Source organism: Typopeltis vanoorti, chromosome 23 (assembly GCF_054136105.1).
Source record: "Typopeltis vanoorti isolate ZY-2024b chromosome 23, IOZ_Tvanoo_1.0, whole genome shotgun sequence".
Taxonomy (NCBI): Eukaryota; Metazoa; Arthropoda; class Arachnida; order Uropygi; family Thelyphonidae; genus Typopeltis; species Typopeltis vanoorti.
The window spans coordinates 61,746,445-61,768,397 of NC_143571.1; the positions used below are offsets into that span (position 1 = coordinate 61,746,445).

At 33.8% G+C, this 21,953-nt stretch overlaps 1 protein-coding gene across 4 annotated transcripts in view; it reads right to left on the reverse strand.

Annotated features, from left to right (window-relative positions):
- Nucleotides 1–21,953, reverse strand: part of LOC150093904 (lysosomal protective protein-like) — a 149,363-nt gene that overhangs the window by 108,795 nt on the left and 18,615 nt on the right. For all 4 annotated transcript variants that reach the window (XM_090412581.1, XM_090412578.1, XM_090412580.1 and 1 more), the window contains 2 exons: nt 14,927–15,089; nt 7,696–7,941 (listed from right to left, as the gene is read on the reverse strand). In XM_090412581.1, coding sequence (XP_090268707.1) covers nt 7,696–7,941; nt 14,927–15,040 — 360 coding nt within the window. In that variant the 5' untranslated portion in view covers nt 15,041–15,089. The remainder of the gene's footprint in view (nt 1–7,695; nt 7,942–14,926; nt 15,090–21,953) is intronic.

The window sequence follows — 21,953 nt, forward strand, 5'->3', positions numbered from 1 at the left end:
CAGTTCAGCACGTGGTTGCCATTTGCCTGTTCCAAAAATATGTTCGGGAACCAAATTGTTTGAGAACAGAGGCGTTCAATAATCAAGGTTCCACTGTACATATTTCTTGAATTTAGGGGCAGCATATATATGGAAAGGTCATGTTTTAGCAACTTACTCACATTCCACAACCATGATACCATTGAACTAGACAAGAGGAATGGATACACTATGACACTTTTGGATTTTGCTAAGGCTTTTGACAGAATACAGCAGAGTAGACTGTTGCATAAGTTGGAGAATATGGGTTTCATTTATAGAATATTAGCATGGATAAGAGGATGACTGACTGCCATATCAAAAAGTGGTATATGGGGGAAGTGAGTCTGCAAGATTTAAGGTAACCAGTGGTGTACTACAAGGATCAGTGCATGGTCCACTGTTATTCAATTTGTACATTAATGATATTGGGAATGATTTGACAGGCAATATATAGCCATTTGCTGATGATGCAAAGATAGGTAGAGTAATCAGGAATTCTGCTGGTATGCAGTACTTGCAGAATGATTTGAATAGGCTGGAATTGTGGGCATGGGAAAATGGATGTCAGTTCAATGTCAGTAAATGTCAAGTCATTCACTTTGGTGTGATTAGATATCCAATGTCATATTATATTGGTTGGATTATGCTAGAAGAAACTGATGAGGCTAGTAATCTTGGAGTGTTAGCAGATTGGAAGATGAAGTTTAGGGGCCATGTGGCAAAAATTGCAAATGCAACATAATAATTGCAAATACAACAAGATAATTGCAATGCTGAAACAAACATTCACATGTAAAGATAAGGATGGTATTTTGCCTCTTTACAAGGCCTTGATAAGACCTCACTTGGACTATTGTGTGCAGGTCTGGTCTCCTGGTTGTGATTCTGATATAGTGGAGAGAGTGCAAAGGAGTGGTGAAAACGATATCAGGATTGTGGAAAACTGATTATGAAGACAGACTGAGAATTTGTAGACTGCAGGCACTAGCAAAAACAGGAGAAAGAAGGGTGATATGATTGAGACTTACAAACTTCTGAAAGGGTTATACAGGATTTCGGCTGATGGAATTTTTCAATTTATGGAAGGCTTTATGGACAAGAGGGCATCCTTGGATGCTGAGAATGAATGTCACTAAGGGGGTTAGGGTTAGATTTTTATCACATAGATGCGTGATTGGAATAGATTGCCATTGAATGTTGTGAGTGCAAGCAGTGTGAATGAATTCTAGAACAAGTATGATAGCTGGTGAGTGTAGTATGTGGCTTCCCTCGATAAGTCTGACTCCCTGGGAGTTCCACTTAATAATAATAATAATATATCCTAACAATGATCCTGCATCTCAGTCTCCTATTTTAATAATTTAGTTAGTTCTACTTTGCACAGAAGTCGTTTTTTTGATCCACAGTCCAGCAATTTATGTTAGTTATTCCTTGCTGTTGGATGTTGATACCATCATGAACAAAAACAGTCATTGACTCAACTTCTGTAGCTAATCCTTCACTCATTTTCTCACCATCATCATTATCACATTCCTAATATGTACCCTCAAGGGATATACAAGATATGATAGTAATGATATAAGTTTATCATGTAGTACTAACTTCCTATCTACAATTTTCCTCCAAATCTGTCTATTACCTGTCAAGAATCCAACATTATGAGATCTTATATCTTCTAAGGCACTTTTTACTGTATCGATCCACATATATCTTGGTCTTCCTCTGGATCTTTTTCCTGCCAACCTAGCAGAGAACACCTGTTTTGCTAATCTTTCCTTTCCCATTCTGTTTAAGTGACCAAACCACCTGAGATTAGTTCTGCTAACACATTCCTGGATGCTAACAATGTCAAGTTCTTTCATAATATCTTTGTTTTTAATATGATATTTTCTCATTTTCTCACTTGTTTTTAATTTCTTAACTGTGGAAGTGGGGGGGGGATTTTTTTTACTTTACGGTTCAAGATATATATATATTAAAAAAAAAAAAAAAAAAAAAGCGCCTGTGTATATTACTTCTAGATGAACAGAACATCGGTGAATGTCAGATAAAGCCTAGTAAAATGATTTACTTAACACATTTGCAAGAGGAAGAGACAAATCAATTCATGTTGTATACTTGACCTTCAGGCAGGATACCAACATTTGTCCAGTACATATCTGGTATATATTGGTAGTTAAATATTTGAATGAATATTTAACTTTTTTTATTTAATATTTAATGAATATATACAGAGAAACACATCTTCCCAGACAAGCATCATACTGCACAGATGCAAGCAAAACAATGTAAACTTTTATTGTGGATCAGCCACTATCAGTTTAGAAGAGCACAAATCTTACATCTGCAATCATTAATAACTGTTAGAGGTCTCAGTTTACATCCTAGGCTGCCTACAAATGTCCATAGAGGATGCACCACCTAAATAGGACTTTAGAGTCACCTATGAGTTTCATTCAGTATTGTGTTGTCTTTGTCTGTGTGTTACAAGTGTTATTTGTACTCCCTGAAGATGTCTCCATGAGCAGACGAAATAACGGAAGCATTAAAATTAGTTTTTAATTCTTTCCTAGTGTTGTCAATACTTCATTAAACTCAAACATGACACAATAGTCCATGTGTGGTCAGACAAATGCCTTATATAGAGACAGCATCACTTCCTTATCCCTACCTGTCAATTGTACTTTTTATCAAAGCCGCATAACGTGTGCAGTCTTGTAACACTTGCAATGCGCCCTTGGAATTTCCGTCCACTGTCTCATCTTCAGTCCATCACTCCAAGATCTTAAATCTTATCCACTTCCTGAAGTACAGCTCCACCAGTACAATACATAGTCTTATAGTATTATTATTATTATTATTATATGACACCTCCAGGGAGTACAAAGACTCATCAAGGGAGGGTACCTACTCATGTGCAGTCACTGTACACATATCTGTGTACCCCAAAGCATAACACCTTGCATTTATCAATATTAAACTGAATCTCCACTCATTTGTCCAAGCTAAAAGTCTATTCAAATCTTCCTGTAGAGAATTAACATCAGCACTACTCCTGAGAATTCTACCATCATCTGAAAAAATTTGAAGATACCCAGTCAATCCACATGAAATATCATTAGCAAATAAGTAAATACATTAAACAGCAGGGTCACAAAAACAGAACCCTGAGGCATGCTACTGGTCACCTTCGTTTTCTAGACAAGACAATGCTCCATCATATACAACTTTCTAGTATCTTTCCAATCTTCAATCCATCTATCCAATCCCTGGTGTATTGCTAGTGTCATGAGGAGAAGTAGTGGTGTATTTGAATGGTGTTACAAAAAGTTTTTTTTTTTCTCAATTATATCAAGTAGATTTTTATAATAATGCTGTTGTGTGATAGCCATACTGGATATAATCATTGTGGTTCTAAAAGCATTTGCTTTGGTTGTTATTTTGATTAATGTGAATGCGCTAGTTAATGTTACAAAAATGGCAGCAGTGACAGTAAAGAAGCATACGTCAGCAATGCAGTTCTCCACTCAGAGATCAAATTTTTTGTTGAAGTTTTTGCAATGGATATGATATGACAATTGTTTTATGTATATGTCCAAAAACTTTAAAGAATTATGAAGTGTTAGATTAAATTATAAGAAGGAATGTATTATAGTGTGTGAGAAGTGTGATGAAAGGTTAGGGCATTCCAATAATGAAAATGGATGGAAGTGCTTGCGACAGTAATAATAGAATTGACGTGGAAGAACTTAGGCAAGAGTTAATGAAAATGAAGAGTCAAGTTAAACATATGGAGGAGAGCACTGAATGTTTAAAGAAGAGAATAAGTAACATAAATGAGAAGGAGGTTAACAGGAAGAAAGTATCTAAAGATGATAGGGTGGTTATATATGGTGATTCAATCATTAAAGGTGTGGTAAAAATTAAGGTAATAAGACATGTTTTCCAGGTGGTACAATAAAACGAATATCAGACACTTTGCATAGAAGAAAAGAACCAGTATCAGAATTAGTGGTGGGAACAAATGACTTGGATAGTGAGACCAAGAAGTGAAAAGGGATTTGAAGAAGTTGTGGCAAGAGATGAAGGATAATAGTGTTATTGGGAAAGTGGTTAGTTTGTTGCCCAGATATGACAGTAGTGAACTGAGAAGGAGAGCAATGATACTGATGACTGAATTGTATCAGGTAGGGGAGTGTTCAATTTGTGAATGAATGGAATGAATTTGAAGGTAAGTTAGAATAGTTTAAAGCTGATGGAATGTATCTGATTGGGTTTGGTGTTGGTCATTTGGAGCAACTGTTATTTACTAAGAGTACATAGAATTCTATGAAATTGGTACAACTAAGAGTAAGAGAGAGAGGTTTGTGGACGGACAGGAAGAGGATAGATACATGTTGAGGAAGTAGTTATGGCAATGCAGTGTAATGCAGCGCAAAATGGTGGGAATAATAAATATAAAAAGAACATTAATGAAAATTAGAGTCAGGATCAGAGAAACAGGAATGTTCAGAATGAAGACAGATGTACACTAAAGTAAAGAGTACAGAGTGATGATGTTAATGGAATGGTTTCAAAGAGTGGAGAATTATTATAAACAAACAAGCTCATCACAGACCGAGTTGTGATGAGCTGTGTTGTGGCATACATTTTAACCCACATTAAAGGAAAGCATACTTCTGTATAATTATGTGTAATGTATAGTAAGAACTAAAGAATGTATCACTTTGTTTTTTATTATTATAACATTTGCTTTTTTAAAACATTATCTATAACAATATTTATATAAAGTTGACCGACATCTTGGACTAGTAAATTAAAATTGTATTTTTGAAGCTGTGTGTGCATTTGACATAATAGCTTTCTCATAAGCAAATAAAAAAGAAGGTAGCAATTAGAAGATTCTTGAAGCAAGTGTGGAGGGAAAAGAGAGAGAGAGAGAGAGAGAGAGAGAAAATTAAACACAACTAATTATAACTTGTTATATTTAGTTATATTATATTTGCTTTCTGATTCAAACAAAAGGCCATAGCTTTCCTGAACTGTTCATTACATACTTTCTTTCAATCAAATGGGGAATTCTATCTCCCTTCAATAAAACCAAATTTGTTTTGCATTGTCCCAGAATGGAATTATAGACAGACATTGGTGCACCGAGATGCTTTAAAAATTTCACCGAACTGATTTGTTAGCTTCTAAAAGAGTGAAGAGAAAAAAAAGGACTGTCAAAACTTTTAAAGGTAACTAAAAAGTAGCCGGCCTGGTTAACCGAGTGGTTAGTGCTTCTAAAAGAGTGAAGAGAAAAAAAAGGACTGTCAAAACTTTTAAAGGTAACTAAAAAGGTAGCCGGCCTGGTTAACCGAGTGGTTAGTGTATTCACTCTCCAGCCAAAAGGCTACAGGTTCAAATCCTGCAATGGGCATGGATTTTCACAGACAATCGCAATGTTTGCAAATGTCCGTGAAAATACTAGTAGTGATGGTGGGCAGTAGATGGCATTGGTGTAGTTAGTGGATTGAGAGGTAGAGACTGAGAGTGGTAGAGTACGTGACCTCCCTTGACGAGTCTTTGGATTCCCTGGAGGTGTCAAGTGACAATAATAATAATAAAATGTTAAATTACTGTCAATGAATTGTAGGAGTATCTAAAAGTTAAATTTGAACTACCGTTTGAAAAAATAAACTTTTTTTTTTTATGGAGAGTGAAATCCTTCATTTAACAGCGTCTCTTCTCGTTCACTTCATTTTTATAGTTTTTTTTTTTTTTTCATTCAAATTAAAGTGGATATTGAATGCAACATTATTTCAAAGCTGAATTGAGAAACTACAAGAGTTTCATGCCGAATATACAGAAACTATATAAAAGTATTGGCGGATATACGCTAACCTTTCATGACAGGGCAACTCTCGTAGTAAAGGTGGAGGAAGCTCAGATCACTGTGCTTAGTATTTTCCCATAATGTATCATACATCTCCTATGAGATGTGTTATTTACAATATGAGGGGAGGTCACTACCCAGACCGGTTTCAACCTTTTTTGAGGTCTCATCAGTGTTTAGTATTTATGGTCTGGCTCCCGCTGATGAGACCTCAAAAAAGGTCGAAACCAGGCTCAGTAGTGACCTCCCCCTCATAACATATAACATCATAAATCTCCTAGGAGATGTGTTTTGCATTATGGGAAAATACTAAGGACAGAGATCGGAGCTTACTCCACCTTTATACGAGTTGCCCCGCCATGAAGGGTTAGCATATGTTTGCATCTGCCGAAACTTTTATATAGTTTCTATATATTTAGAATGAAATTCTTGTAGTTTCTCTATTCGGCTTTGAAATAATGTTGGATTCAATATCCACTTAATTTTAAACTTTACATCACCGAAGTGAAGCCTTTTGGCTCTCTTTTTAAGTTTTTTTTTTTTGTTATCATATCAATTAGTTGCCATTTTTTTTTCCAAAAGTTATGATTATTACATGACAGTTTACTTAAAGTTCCAAGGACTCACTGTGGGAGGGCATTTCAATTGACACAACCCACTGTTTATGCTTATTTCCATCTACTAACAGTATTTTTTGTCTGTGAGCCTCTGTAGCTCAGTTGGTATAGACAAAACCCTTTAGTCAGAAATATATGGGTTCGATTCCTGTCCATGACGTGAGGAACCTTTACTGGACTCTTTCAAGTAAAGGTGAGTTAGCTGGTCTCATATGGAGGTAGAGGATTTTTTCCACCTGGAAACTCGGGTTTTTCGTCCCTCAGAAAAAGCGAACTGGCCCTTGAACACACACGGATCCACAGTCATAAATCCATACTTAATTCCTCATTAAAAGGACTCAACCAGTCCTATTGGATGGATGAGGAATGGGAAGAACCCATATGAATAAATAAATTTTTTTTTCTCTGTAAACTGCATGTGTACTCTGGTCAGCTAATTCATCTTCAATTATTTTCTAATCGAAGGAAACAATGTCTCATTATTATTCCAATTGCACTACTTGTCAAGCACTTCACTTTCATAAAATCACCATGCCACTGCCAATTGGAAATTTTATAGAAATATAGTTACATATAGAAATTTGAACTTTCTATATGTAACTGTAATCTTCACTTTTCCTTTGCAAAGTCAGAATAAACATTGCTATTTCATAACTGACTAACATTAAGCAAATAAGGAAGTTTGTGTTATAAAGTGGTAGATTAATGAAAAGAAGAATAAACAATGATATTACATAGCTAAGTAACTGCAATCCAGAGTTACTGCTATATAGCTATGACATAAGGGTGCCAGCTTTTCAAAAATTATATTGGTAAAAATTTACTTTATTATTAACTGCCATGTATAAGTCACTGTTTTTTTGTCATTCTGAAGCCACATTTTTTTTTTTTTTTTACTGACAATGATATGTTATAATTTTTCTGTTACATAATCCATTTCAGGTTATATTGTAATTTAGCATACTTCTACATACATATAAAGAGTGACAGTCAGTGATAGGAAGAGGAAAAGAAGAGAAGAGTGGGAAAAGGTTATAAAATGAAGCCTGGCTGCACAGGAACATTTATATATCCTGGTAACAATTCCAGGGATTGGTTTATTTGCAAGTCAAAACTCTGATGGTAAATGGTAGATTACTGTACAATTCATTTTGGCATAACAAATGAAAAAAAACTTACCTTGAAACTGATTGGAGCAGTTCCAGTAAGGACTCTGACAGATAATGTGGGAACATAAATCCCACCATAGCTTTCTCCAGCAATATAGAAATCATTTTTCTTGAATTGAGGGAATTTTATAAAAAAGTGCTGTAAGGCCATGTAGTTGTCCTCTGAAACTTGGTCATCATTGGTACTGTACTGGCCATCCAACGAATATGAAAAGCCAACACCAGCTGGTGCTTCAAGGAAAATTACATTGGCCACCTATAAAAACAATATCATTGCATTTAACGTATTTAATACAATAAAAAAATGAATGTGTTGCTCAGAGACCACACTACTTACAAACCTTTAGATTACGATCCCATTAATTCCCCCCCCCCCAAAAAAACTTGAAGACTTCTTTAAAATGTCACATCTTGGCTCCCTAAATTAGTTAAAAAACTTTTTAGTCTCATCCTCTTCCCTCCCCCAGGAGAAGAGAATCCCTTCCCCCCACCATAGATACACATGATTGCCTAAAAGTCATGAACCCAATAACTCCTTCTATCTTATAATAGATGCTACTCATCCCAGGCCTTTTAAACTAGTCACACAGTTATATAAATCTTTAGCTCCCCCCCCACACACTTTACTGCCAGCCTTCATCTTATAAAAGAAATTCTACCCACTTCAAATATTTTATCCAAAATTTAGTTTTAAACAATAATGATATCATGGTTAGTTTTGACATTATTCATCAATATCTCCCTTTCTAAAACTTTATTTAACAGAGTTTCCGTCTCTGACATCACTGTTCATTTCAATTTTGCCACCATACTGGTTACTTCACTTTGAAGGACATCATATATATAAACAAATAGAGGATACAGCCATGGGATCCCTTTCTCTCCTCCTCTAACAAATTTCTAAATGGAGTAGTTTTAAAAACATGCCATGATACTGTAATGATGTGTTCTCCATTTGGCTGCATGGTTTGATACTACTCTTTTCTCCTCCATCTCAACATCCAGAATCTAGTTCACTATGGAAAAAAAAAGAAAACAATGACATTTTGTCTTATCTAGACACTGGAATCACTAGGGTTACCAAAAGTCCTTACTTTAGGAGGACATGTCCTACATTTTGATCTTCAGTCCTCGGTCCTCCCACATTTGAACAAAACCAGTAAATTTAATACTTTTACAGTTTTAAATTTTAACCTTCAGTTTTGTATGAAGTGGAACATAGTGTCTGTTCAATGAAATAACTGTGGCAGGTATATGTGAGTCACCCTCTAATGGAATGGCTGCATTTTTGCTCGAAGTCAATGTGCGTGCATTTCAAAAATAAAGCAGTTTCATTATAGAGCTTATGTAGGACAGATACATTATTTTTGTCTTTATTTTTTATTTCTTTTTATGAGACACAAAAGAACAAAAAAGGTTGTGTTCAGCTAAAAGTATTCGACCAGGTACGTTAAAATTGGAATTATTTGTAAGTAACTCAAAAAATTTAATTAACCCAAAATATTTATTTTTGTACCAGAATGAGTATGAGAAAATGTAGATTTAATAAACATTTTGAACAAAATGGACAACAAAATAGTTGCCCATCTCATCATCTCGCATCTATTTCAACATACAGATCAATGCTATGTCTACTCTCTATATCCAGAGCACATCTGAAAAAATAGCCAGAAACTTAAAGAAATGTTACTATTATATAGTATCTCCATGGAGTCTGGGACCCACACTAATTTTTATATACACAAAACATATACTTCTCCTTAAACTCATTCACTGTCAGGGCACTCACCACCAATTCTGTCAATCCATTTCACTCATTCATAGCCTCAGAGACGTAGTGGGGAATTTTGGCACCTATGGCCAGGAAAGAAAATTGCGCTGTTCTAAAAAAAAAAAAAAACTCAGATATTTTTATACTTTTTCAATACAATAACACATTTTTACAATAATTTTATTTTCCAAGCTTTTATTTGAGCAAAATTACCAATTACGTTGTCAAAATTTGCTTCACAAAACATTTCAGATTCTATTGATAAATTAGTCAGACGTTCCTGACTCATTTTTGATCTTAAATAATTTTTTATAATTTTCAATTTACTAAAACTCCATTCTTCTGAAGCAATTGTTACTAGTAAAGTAAGTATTAAACGTAATAATATTACTATGTTAGGGTAAGATTCACATCATTCGTAATTTACAATGCCCTGCAAAATTTCAAAGCAATACATATTTTCCAAATCAGCAAATAAAACTTGTACTTGATTTTTAAAACGCGCTAATTCATAATAATTAAGGGGATGCAAATCCCTCGTTGTTCAACTGCCAGTAAGTAAAACTCTAAGATCGAGAACTACGAATCTATGAGTTTCATATATACCGAAAAACTATCGGCGAATCCAAGTGTAAATGACCACTTGGTAGTACAACACCAAGGCAACTGAAAGCAAACATGGAGCAAGCTCCCTCACTATCCTTGATATTTTCTCATAATGTAAAAACACAGCCCCTAGGGGATGTAATACTGTAATTACATTATGAGGAGAGGTCACTACCCAGACTGGTTTCAACCTTTTTTGAGGTCTCATCAGTGAGTAGGTAGCCCTGGAAGATAACAAGGGTTAAGTGAAAAGAACTTGCAAACCTTTACTATACGAATGCCATAAAGGTGTGTTTGTATATTATAACATAAATTGAAAGCCAAACAGCTATGTTATAATACATTTATGTTATAACATACAAACACACCTTTATGGTATTAGCATAGTAAAGGTATGTAAGTTCTTTTCACTTAAACCTTGTTATCTTCCAGGGCTACCTACTCACTGATGAGACCTCAAAAAAAGGTTGAAACCGGTCTGGGTAGTGACCTCTCCTCATAATGTAATTACAGTATTACATCCCCTAGGGGCTGTATTTTTACATTATGAGAAAATATCAAGGATAGTGAGGGAGCTTGCTCCACCTTTGCTTTGAGTTACCTTGGTGTTGTACTACCAAGTGGTCATTTACACTTGGATTTGCCAATAGTTTTTCGGTATATATGAAACTCATAGATTCGTAGTTCTCAATCTTAGAGTTTTGCTTACTGGCAGTTGAACAATGAGGGATTTGTGTCCCCTTAATTATTATTAAGGATGCCAGAAAAATAGCCATTTGGCTTTCAATTTATGCTCTAATTCATTTATTAAGCATAAAGCAACTAATTCATCATATTTAACACAACAATCTTTAGCAGCTTTTGTCAAGTCTTCTAAAGTTAATGATTCATTAACTTTGGAAGATTTTATTAATGAAACTAAACCTTTTCCCATTATATAAGAAAAGAGCAACGATATTGTATGAATGCTCTCAAAGCGGTCGGTAAGTTGCAAAATAATTATATCGACAACTTCTAAAAATAACCGACTTAGTTCTTGTTCAGTGGTAATAATCATATTTGAATTACTTGATTCATCTGACAACAATTTTAACTTCTTTATCCATTTTTCAGTCATTTTAGGTTCAATATGTAGCTCTTGACACTTTTGCTGGCACTCCATGCTAATTGCTTCAAAACCATTGTTTCTGAAATCTATAAAATAATTTACTAATCCTTTCAAAAGAACGGATGTTCAACAAATATCTTGGTCTCTTGTTTGCAGTTATAAATTTACTGTATTTATCTGTATCAATATTTTTTCCCACATAAACAGCATAAAAACAAATTTATAAGACTTAAGGTGAAACAAAAGTCCTTTTGCACCACTAATACTATCTGCACCAAAAGATGGATTGTATGATATATCAGTAATAATATTTAATACCAATTTAAATTGTGTTTTTAGTGCAGATACACAATTTAATTTAGAACACCATCGTGTGTCACTATGACCTTTTAAAGTTATTTTTAATGTAGATGTTATTTTTTCCCATTTTCGAGTTGAAAAAACAAAAAAAATTAAATACTTTTTGAATTATTCCAAAAAAATTAATCATTTCTAAGTTATTATTTGCAGCTTGAACTCTAACAAGATTAAGCGAATGTGCAGCACAGGATACAAATGTAGCTAGATTATTAACTTTCATTATGAAAGCCTGCATACCATTGTATTTGCCTGACATATTTGCTGCATTATCATACCCTTAAATCTTTAACATCAAGTCTGTCTTTTTAATTTGTTTAAAATTTCATTAGCAAGTTTCTCTCCTGTCTTTTCTATCAAAGAAATAAAATCTAAAAATTTTTCTTCAATAATAAGTTTTGTTGGTAATTTTCACATAACGTAATATCTGGCAAATGTGTTTTTTATATGTAACATCTGGTGTACTGTCTACTATTATACTGTAGTAGACAGTACACCAGATGTTACATACCCTTAAATCTTTAACATCAAGTCTGTCTTTTTAATTTGTTTAAAATTTCATTAGCAAGTTTCTCTCCTGTCTTTTCTATCAAAGAAATAAAATCTAAAAATTTTTCTTCAATAATAAGTTTTGTTGGTAATTTTCACATAACGTAATATCTGGCAAATGTGTTTTTTATATGTAACATCTGGTGTACTGTCTACTATTATACTGTAATACTTCGCAGTTTTAACATCCCTTATAATATTATTTCTTAATTCAGTAGCTAGTAAAATTAAAAATTCATTTTGAATTTGAGGACTTAAATATGATACTTGTTTTTTGGTTCTTTCACTTATAGCAAAATAGCTTTATATAAAACAATATAAAGGTTTTATATTGTTTTATATTTTAGGTTTGCAATAAAATAGCCACTCTCTATATTGTTTCTCACCATTTGGTAATTTTCTGTACATCCATTCATTATGAAATGAACGACCGTCTTCTGAAGTTGATAAATGTTACAATTTTTATGTTCAGGGCCATGAAGTACAAGTAGCTTTCTAAAATTAGCAGAATTTACTTTCCAATGCATAAGATCATTGAAATTCAAATTGTCTTCGACAAATTCTGTACGTGTTAGAACATTGGTTCGTGTGTTACTATAATTTGAATCTTTTTTGCTCGAAAGACAAGCAGATGTACTTTCGACCGTACTAACACTGATATCATCCTCTTCTGGAATATCTTGCAATTTTTCTGTTTCTTCTTTGAACAAAATGCATCTTCATTTGTCCTAACTTTGGCACGTTCATCGCCTGGATTGGCTTGCAATGGTTCTGCTTCTTCATTTGATTTTTTAAACCACTGATTAAGTGCATTTGGTCTCCTTAGCTCAATCGTTTCCAGTCTCATTCTTTCTTGAAATCCCAACCTGACTTTTTTTTTCCTATGGAACATTTCAATATGGGTTGCCTAAAACTTTTAGGCTAAAAGATAGTTAAAATTAGAATGTACGTAATACCATAAAATTTATTTAAAAAATAAAAATTTTATTTTATTGTAATTTTAAAATGATATACATAGTTAATTAAAATTATTAAGAGTTTAAAATGGATATTAGAATTTAAACTCTAAAAATTATTTTCAATTTACAAAAGTTGAATTTTTTAAAACAAATTTTTGCTATCCATTAACACCTTTTATTTTAAATTACCACATACACACCAATTTTAACATGGCTGAAAGTCATTCATTTATCTCGCTTGACATAAAAGAATGAGTTTCTGACATATTAAAATTAGTGTGTACGCGGTAATTTAAAATAAAAAATATCAATGCATATGATGAATTTTGTATCTGTTGATATCATGTTGTTACTGTATTTTATACCAAGTCGGTATAAATTATAGTTTTATTAATAATTTATTTAATTTATTATTTGGTATAATTAACAGTTATATAATACAACTAATAAAACTATAATGAAATATATTATTATATTAAAAAATAACTTACCTGAATGTAAAAATTCATCAACAAAAAAAGTCACAAACAAAATAGTAATATTTTTAAAACACACTCTTCACTATTTCGCGATTGAGTAACAAGCAGTAACAACTGAATTTAATGGAGGGTTAGGAAGGGTTAATCGCGACATTATATAATAGCGGCCAATTAAAAAACTATTGATAGTTATCGACAATAAACAATAGGGTCATTTCCAAAAATTTTTATTTTATATTTAAATAATGAAATGAGGATTTTTCAAAAGAAAACACTCAATGTTTGTTCCACTAAATTTATTTATTGTCTGATATATTTTGGCTGTTAGGCCATTGTCAAAGACTGTACAAGAATGGTGTATTTGCAATTCACATATATTTAAACTAATTCTCAGGTAAACAAAGCAGATTTTGGAAAACTAGCTGATTAGGAATTACCAGTTACGGTAACTGGTAATTCCAAGAAAAGCTCGCTCCAGAAATGGATGGAATTATGGCAGAATATCTAAAGGCCTTATATGATAAGGCTATAAAATCACTGACTGATGTAAAATTGCTGGTAACTGAGTTACCAGCAATTTTACGAAAGGTGCGTCAAAGAGATCTAATTGTTCGTTGAGGACTGTTTTTGACGGAAATTTGCTGTTGAATTGCATTTGTATTTCAAAGGCTTCTAAGGAATTCAATTTTACTGGATTATTTTCTATACGCAGTATTTTTATTTTAATGGAAACAATTTTAATCGATTAAAAAATGTATAATTTTCAACTTAACATAAAAATTACTGTAAAAAAAAACTAATGAAGCATTATTTTGAATTTATCATGTGACTATCAGCATAGTGGGGAGATGCGGGATATCGTTACCATCATTACTTGAAATAAAATTCGCCACAAGATACACGGAAAGGTGGGAGGTGTTTTACAAAGATATTTTAAATGCGAATATTAGATAAGTAATTACTGCTGTATTTTTGCAAATTATCAAAAATATAAAAATATGTCAAAAATATTTTTTTTTGTCTCTATCATTTTCAATTTTTTTAAAAATATTTTTTAATAATATATTTCGCAGTTAAAAATCTCAATTTTTGCGCCTATGTAAAATTAGCATCTATGGCCGGGGCTACATTGGCCATAGCCTCACTATGCCTCTGCATAACCTTATAAAGAGGGATAATAACTTCCCTATCTTTACCTGTCAAGGTGTTTTTCAACATCCAAGTAATCTTTCGAGCATTTTATTTATTCAATGGGTATAGAGATAAATTAATCAAACCTAGGAATTCTACATGACATTTTGTCATATAATTTTGATGACATATGAAAACATGCTATTAGATCATCACAATCATTTTCATATTAATAATTATCACTCATTAACTAAATGACCAAAACAATCTGTATTACTTACTTTGTTCCATGAATAAGGATTTTTGTACAGTGCAGTACCGTTTGGATTAACATGAAATGGACCAAGTTCACTGAGAAATCCATCTAAAGAACTACAGCCAGGACCACCATTCATCCAAAGAACTAATGGATCATTTTCTGGAGAATTTTGACTCTCTACAAACCTAAATACAAATGCTCAGTATAATATAGCACACATTTGGGAAAAAAATGAAGAAAATGTACAACAATGTTATAAATGAAGGAAGAAAAAAAAAAAAGAATGCAATATGACTGTATCAATTTGCTAGAAATCTGAGAGGTTTTAAGATTGAATTAATATCTGATAAAATTTTCACCAGGTGGCATTTCAATGGAAATGTTTGTGCAAAGAAGACTCCCAGTTCAGATAAGTTTTTTTGACTAATTAATTGTAAATAAGTATGTGTTTATGCGTAAGAGTTGTGGTAGAAGATGTGGGCTTGTTTAAGTTTGTTTACAAAAATGTTAAAGAGTGGAGTATAGTAACTGGCAAAGGAAAGATGGCTGCGGCTCTTTCTTTACAGGAGTTTAATTTTGATTTTAGTCATTTCGAGAAATATGAGGTATGATATATGTATTTGTTACATTATATTATTAAATTATGGAAATTTAAGGCTGATGGAAGGTGTGTGTGCATGCATGCGATCTTGACAGGCAGTAAAGTATCTGTAACTGAAGGCGTTAATAACCAGAATGCCATAAGAAGGACGAGTGCTTGTCTGATAGCAAAGAGACACTGTAAAAGAGCAGCAAAATATTTAGTCAAAAAGTATTGAAAAAGCAAGTGAGCAATCTGCTTAACTTCACAACTGATGGTTGTAAGAATGATGAAAACGATATAAATGTAGTGGAAGTTGAAAACAGAGTGCAATTAACAGTAAGGTAGTGAGTGGCAAACAAGTGTGTGTATATGACTGCCGTAAAATTCAGAGAGTGAATAATAATGAAAAAATGGTGTCAATTTGAAAGCTGAAGTGGTGAAGATGAGGCAAGAGATGAAATGGATGCAGAGTCAAATGGAGAGAATTGTAGATATGCATGGAAGTGTGAAGAAGACAAAAACAAATTATGTTGATATGAAAGAGGTAACAAAAGACATGCAAGTGGTGTTTTATGGGGAATCTATTATTAGAGGTGTAGTAAACAAAGTAAACAAGTAGTAAACAAGGTTTGTTTCCCTGGAGATAAAATGGAATAGATAGATTGAGACAATTAATATGAAGAGTAAGCGAACAAAAGAGTTGGTAGTGGTAATAGACAAAAATGACTTAACTGGGAACAAGGAAAACATAAATTTGGATATCAAGATGTTGTTAAAAAGATAAAAAATAATAGTGATAGCAAAAGTAGTTAGAATGATAGTGTGATAGCAAAAGTAGTTAGTGTGTTGCACAAGCATGACACTGATTTGTTAAGGTGGAGCACAAAGATTGTGAATGATATGTCAGCAGAAATGCGTGAGAAGAAAGGAGTGGAGTTAACATTTCTGCTAACATATCATTCACAAAATGTTATGTTATGTTATGTTAGCAGAAATGTTAACATAACATAATGTGAATAATATGTTAGCAGAAATATGTGAGGAGAAAGGAGTGGAGATAACATATCATTCATGTTATCATATATGTTAGCAGAAATGGGTGAGGAGAACAGAGTGGAGTTAACACATTTCTACCATATCACTGTGAATGATGTGTTAGCAGAAATGTGTGAGAAAGGAGTGGAGTTAGTTAATCTGTGGAATGAGTTTGAAGGAAAATTGAACTGTATAAGAGTGATGGACTGCATTTGAATGATTTTGGTGCAAGTCATTTGGAGAATCTGCTGCTGGAAGGGAAAGTAATGAGTGCAGAGAATGAATATGATCAAGTAAGAAGCGATGTGAAAGAGCAGGAGAGTAAGGAAGGAGATGAAGGCATTAGGGGGCAACATAAGAGTGTTAATAATCAATTCCATGAGGATTACAAAGAACATGCAAAGAGAGTGACTTGGTTGGTAAGGGTAACAAAAGTGCAGAATGAGCAGCAATTAGCTAATGAAGCCAAAAAAAAATATTAGGGAGTTCTTTTGATATGCAGCCAGCAAAAATAAGAATGATTATGGTAGAATGGCATTGATTGGAAAGAATAGTCTATGACAACTGCTACTATTGAGGATATAGCTAAGATTTTTAATGAGCAGTTCGTAGAGCTCTTTCATCCTCGTGAATGTGCCATCATGGAGAGTTTGAGCAGTGACACTGACTGTAAGTGAGCAAGAGGTATATGAGGAATTTGGGCAAACTTGATATTAATAAGGCTGGGACTTGATGATATATCACCATGTATTCTGAACAAATGTGCCATGGAGCTGACATCTACCTTGACATATTTGTTTAATATAAGTCTTATGTTGGTTAAGTTCCAAAAGAGCGGAAGGAATGCAAGATTGTGCTGCTCTGTAAGAGAGGTGACAGAACTCATGCAACAAATTATAGGCTTCTCTGTGTGAGAGTTGTTGTGGTTAAAATGTTGGAGAGGCTGGTGAGAACCAGGAATCAGAACTGGGCTGATACCAGTGGTATTATCTTTGATGGACAGAACAAATTTGCTAAAGGGAGGTAATGTTTTAGTATTCTGATTACTTATTACAAAAAGGTGACAGCTAAACAAAGTAGATGGATACATGGTGATATACTTGGATTTTGGAAAGGCTTTTGACACATTACTGTATGATAAGCTGATAGCAGTGGCGGCCCGTGAGGCTTTAAGTGAGGATGCTGCCTGTAGAAAATAATTTTATAATTTTAAAAAATTCTTTTTTCCTAATTAGTAACCAATTTATTAATAAATTGGTTACTGATTAGGAAAAAAAGATTTTTTTAAAATTATAAAATTATTTTCTACAGGCAGCACCCCCACTTAAAGCTTCACGGGCCGCCACTTGTTGATAGTCAAACTATAGTAGGTGGAGTTGGATTAGTGCATTATATTGGAGATTGGCTATCTGATAGATATCAGCAAGCTGTGTATGGTGGGAACAATATCCCAGAAGAGGAAAGTCACTAGTAGTGTGGCTTAGGGATATGTTTTAGGGTCACTGCTGTTTAATCTGCATGTTAATGATATTGGAGAAGATTTGGATGGGGATATTCAGTTATTTGCATCATCTGCAAATAACTGAATTTGGGATGAATTATAAGGAGTAGAGCAGATGTTGGCCTTATAACACCTGAATAAATTAAGTAAATGGGTATGGGAGCAGGAATACCAATTGAACGTTGCAAAATGTAGGGTTTTAAATTTTGGGAAACAAAGATGGGATGTAGAATTTATACTTGGTAGGGATATATTGTTGCAGGTGGAGGAAATATGAGATCTTGGGATGATGGTGGATAAGGATCTAAAATTTTGAGGACACTGCCAAAATTGTGGAGACAACACAACAAATTCTGGGAATGATGCAGATGACACCAACTTGTAGAAGTAAGGCAATTCTGGTTCTATTGTATGAAGTCTTGATTAGGCCACACATACTATTGTGCACAGATTTCGTCACCCGGTTTTCTAAAGGAAAATCCAGAGGCAACTGACCAAAATAGATTCTGATCTCTGGAATAATGAATATGAAGAAAGGTTCAGATGATGCAATTAGCAGTATCTAGTGGATAGGTAGAAAATTCGTGATATGTTAGAGATGTACAAGTTGGTAAGGGGTTGCTATAGGATTAACGCTGAAAACGTTTTACATAAAATGGTGTAAGAACAATTGGTCATCCCTGGAATCTGTATAAGGAAGGTATGAGCAAAGAGAGTGAGAAGCAGATTTTTTGCATGGAGAGTTGTGATTGGAATGCCTTGCCTGAGAGTGTGGTGTCTGCAGAGAATTTGAATGTGTTTAAGGCAAGATATGATGAGCTGTGGATATGATAAAGGGACTTCCTAGATGAGTCTTTAACTTCATGGGATCTTAAGATAATAATAAGAAGATACTTAGATTATTGCAATGTATTTCCATTACTCAACCATGGGATTGCAACATTTCTTTAATGCTTGTCAAGAACATCCAGAAATTGCAATTAAACGCTTAGGTGAGTTTAATAATCTCTGAATGTGTTATATTATATTATATTTAACATCACTTGTCTTCATAATGTGATTCACACAGATGATGAATAACAGTGGGAATAGCATGCACCCTTGCACTTGGAATGGTCTGATTTTCCATCAAACCATCTTCCCATACATCCTTAAATTTCAACGTAACTTAAGCAGTTCATTTTTCCAACAGTTATGCAAAACATCAACAAATCCAAATTTGATTTTGAAAGGATGAAATGTAGAAGATTCATGTTCGAATGGCAGTAGTGTGTTTTAGTGCTCACATGTCAAAACAGTACTATCATAAGATGAACACAAACTGTTTCTTACATTAGCAAAATCATCTCATGTCATGCCTTCCCTAGTTTTTCATCAGAATGAAATCAGAATCTTAGAGAGTCTTAATAATTACAAGTCTTCTAACCTTGATGGTATCTCTCCAGTGAGCTCAAAACATTACCTCAGGAGTTAACAACCACTATCATCTTTTCAATCTTTCCTATTTGTCTGGCATCTACTCTAAAAATACATTCACCACCATTGTTATGGCAAGTCAAGACTGGCAGACCATGCTTGGACACCCTTTGCATGATTAGATGAAGGGGAGGTGACATTCTTACAAGTCAGAGAAACTGATTTTGGAGCCAGAAGCAGCTACAAAACATTCTCCAAACATGGCTGTATCAATTTGCTAGAAATCTGGGAGACAGTCATTTTAAGACTGAATTAGTACTTGATAAATTTCTCTTTATCCAAGAATTGATATCGCCAAATTAGGACTTTAGTTCTTTACATTGTCCATTACAATTTTAAACTATTCCCACTATTAACTAATTGTTGCTATTTGCAAACTCTGATGATGCTGAGTATAAACCATGGAAATGTCGGCAGCGATATAAATACTTTATTTTCTTTGCAAATTGAAAGGAACATAAAAAACGTTTTTTATGTTCCTTTCAAATTGCATTTACTAGGTTTCATGTCTTTCTATAAATGCCTTGAAAAAGCCAGACAGTCTGATGGCAAAACTGTTAGGTTTAATATAAGTTTTATTTTAAAAAGGTCTGTATTAATAAAATTATATTTCTAAAGTATTATACTACTTTTGGGAAGAGGAAGATGCATGTAGCAATAAGGGAATGGAATTTCTAGAATTCTTGAGGGACAAATGTCTTAGGCAACATGTAATAGAGGGAACAAGAGTTTTGGATTTGGTTATAGCATCAGAAGAGTTGATAATAATTGAGATGACATCTCTCCCACCAGTTGGAGAGAGTGACCATATGGTTTTGACTTGGAAAATGAATAGACATGCAGGAGTATCAAAGAGACGGGAACGTATGTGGAATTATAAGGCAGGTGATTATAATAGTCTAAGCCGTCAACTTCAGGAAGTTTCATGTATAATAAATTTTCAAATTTTCATTTTATTTTATTTCTTTTTTTTATTTTTATTTCATTTTAAATTTTCATCATCAACTTTCAACATCAAAAAAAAAAATTTTATTTTTTATTATATTTATATTTAATTATATTATTATTTATATTTATACATATAATTATACATATATATATACATATAATTATATTTTATTTTTATTTTATTTTATTTTATTTTAAATTTTCATCATCAACTTTCAACATCAAAAAAAAAAAAAAAAGGAAGTTTCATGGAGGGAGGAATTGGAAGGCCAGGATATCATTAGTGCGTGGGAAATCGTGAAAGAGTATTTGTTAGCAGCAATGTTAAGTTGTATACCACGAGTGAAGAAGAGGACACAATTTGGAGTAAAGTGGATGAAAAACAATATTAAGCAGAAATTGCATGTGAAAAAGAGGCTATGGAAGAGATATAAGACACAGGCCAGAAGAGTGACTGTATGGTAAGGAAGGCAAAACTGGAATATGAAAAGAGATTGGCCTTAAGATCCAAAGAAAAAACTAGGGAATTTTTTAGCTATTTGGCCAGTAGGAGGAGAAATGACTGTGGAAGAATGATATTGCGGGATAAAAATGGGAACAGAGTGACTGATGCAGAAGACATAGTGGAATTATTCAATGAACACTTTATTGGAGTATTTCATCCTGGAGGAGTCAGTTTTAATACTAGAGGGATAGGGCAGGTTCGAGGTTTAGAGGTACAGGAAGAGAGTGTGTTTCAAATACTGAGTACTCTGGATGTCAGTAAAGCTGTGGGACTGGATAGTATTTCACCACGAGTTTTGAGAGAATGTGCTAGGGAACTAACAGTGCCTTTGACCTGGCTTTTCAATGAAAGTTTGGCTTGGGGAAAGGTGCCCTGGAATGGAAGGAAGGTAAGATAGTGCCACTGCATAGAGTGGTAGCAGACTGGAAGTGTGCTACCACTTCCAGTCTGCTACCAGTTTATAGGCCAGTTTGTGTGTCATCACTACTTAGTAAGATCTTGGAGAAAGTAGTGAGGGACCATATACAACATTGGGCAGATGAGGGTAATGTTATCTGTGAGAGTCAACATGGATTTGTGAAGAGGTGCTCTTGTTTTAGCAATATGCTAGCCTTTTATTAATAAAGTTACAAGAGCATTAGATGAGAGAAAGGCATATACTGCCATTTTCCTAGACTTAGCAAAGGAATTTGACAGGGTGCCACATGAAAAGCTGATATTCAAGTTGCAGAACATGGGTCTGGATGTCAGATTGATCAACTGGATTCAGGATTAGCTGTCTGATAGGTATCAGAGAGTTGTGTATGGTGGGACAGTTTCAGAGGGTTACAAGTGGGTTTCCCACAGGTCTCAGTACTGGCCTTCATATCAATGACATTGTCAGTGGAGTGCAAGGAGATATTTAGTTGTTTGCGGATGATGCAAAGCTGGGAAGGATTATTATAATAGTGCAGATGTGGTAGCCCTGCAAGAGGATTTGAATAAGCTAGATAGATGGGCAA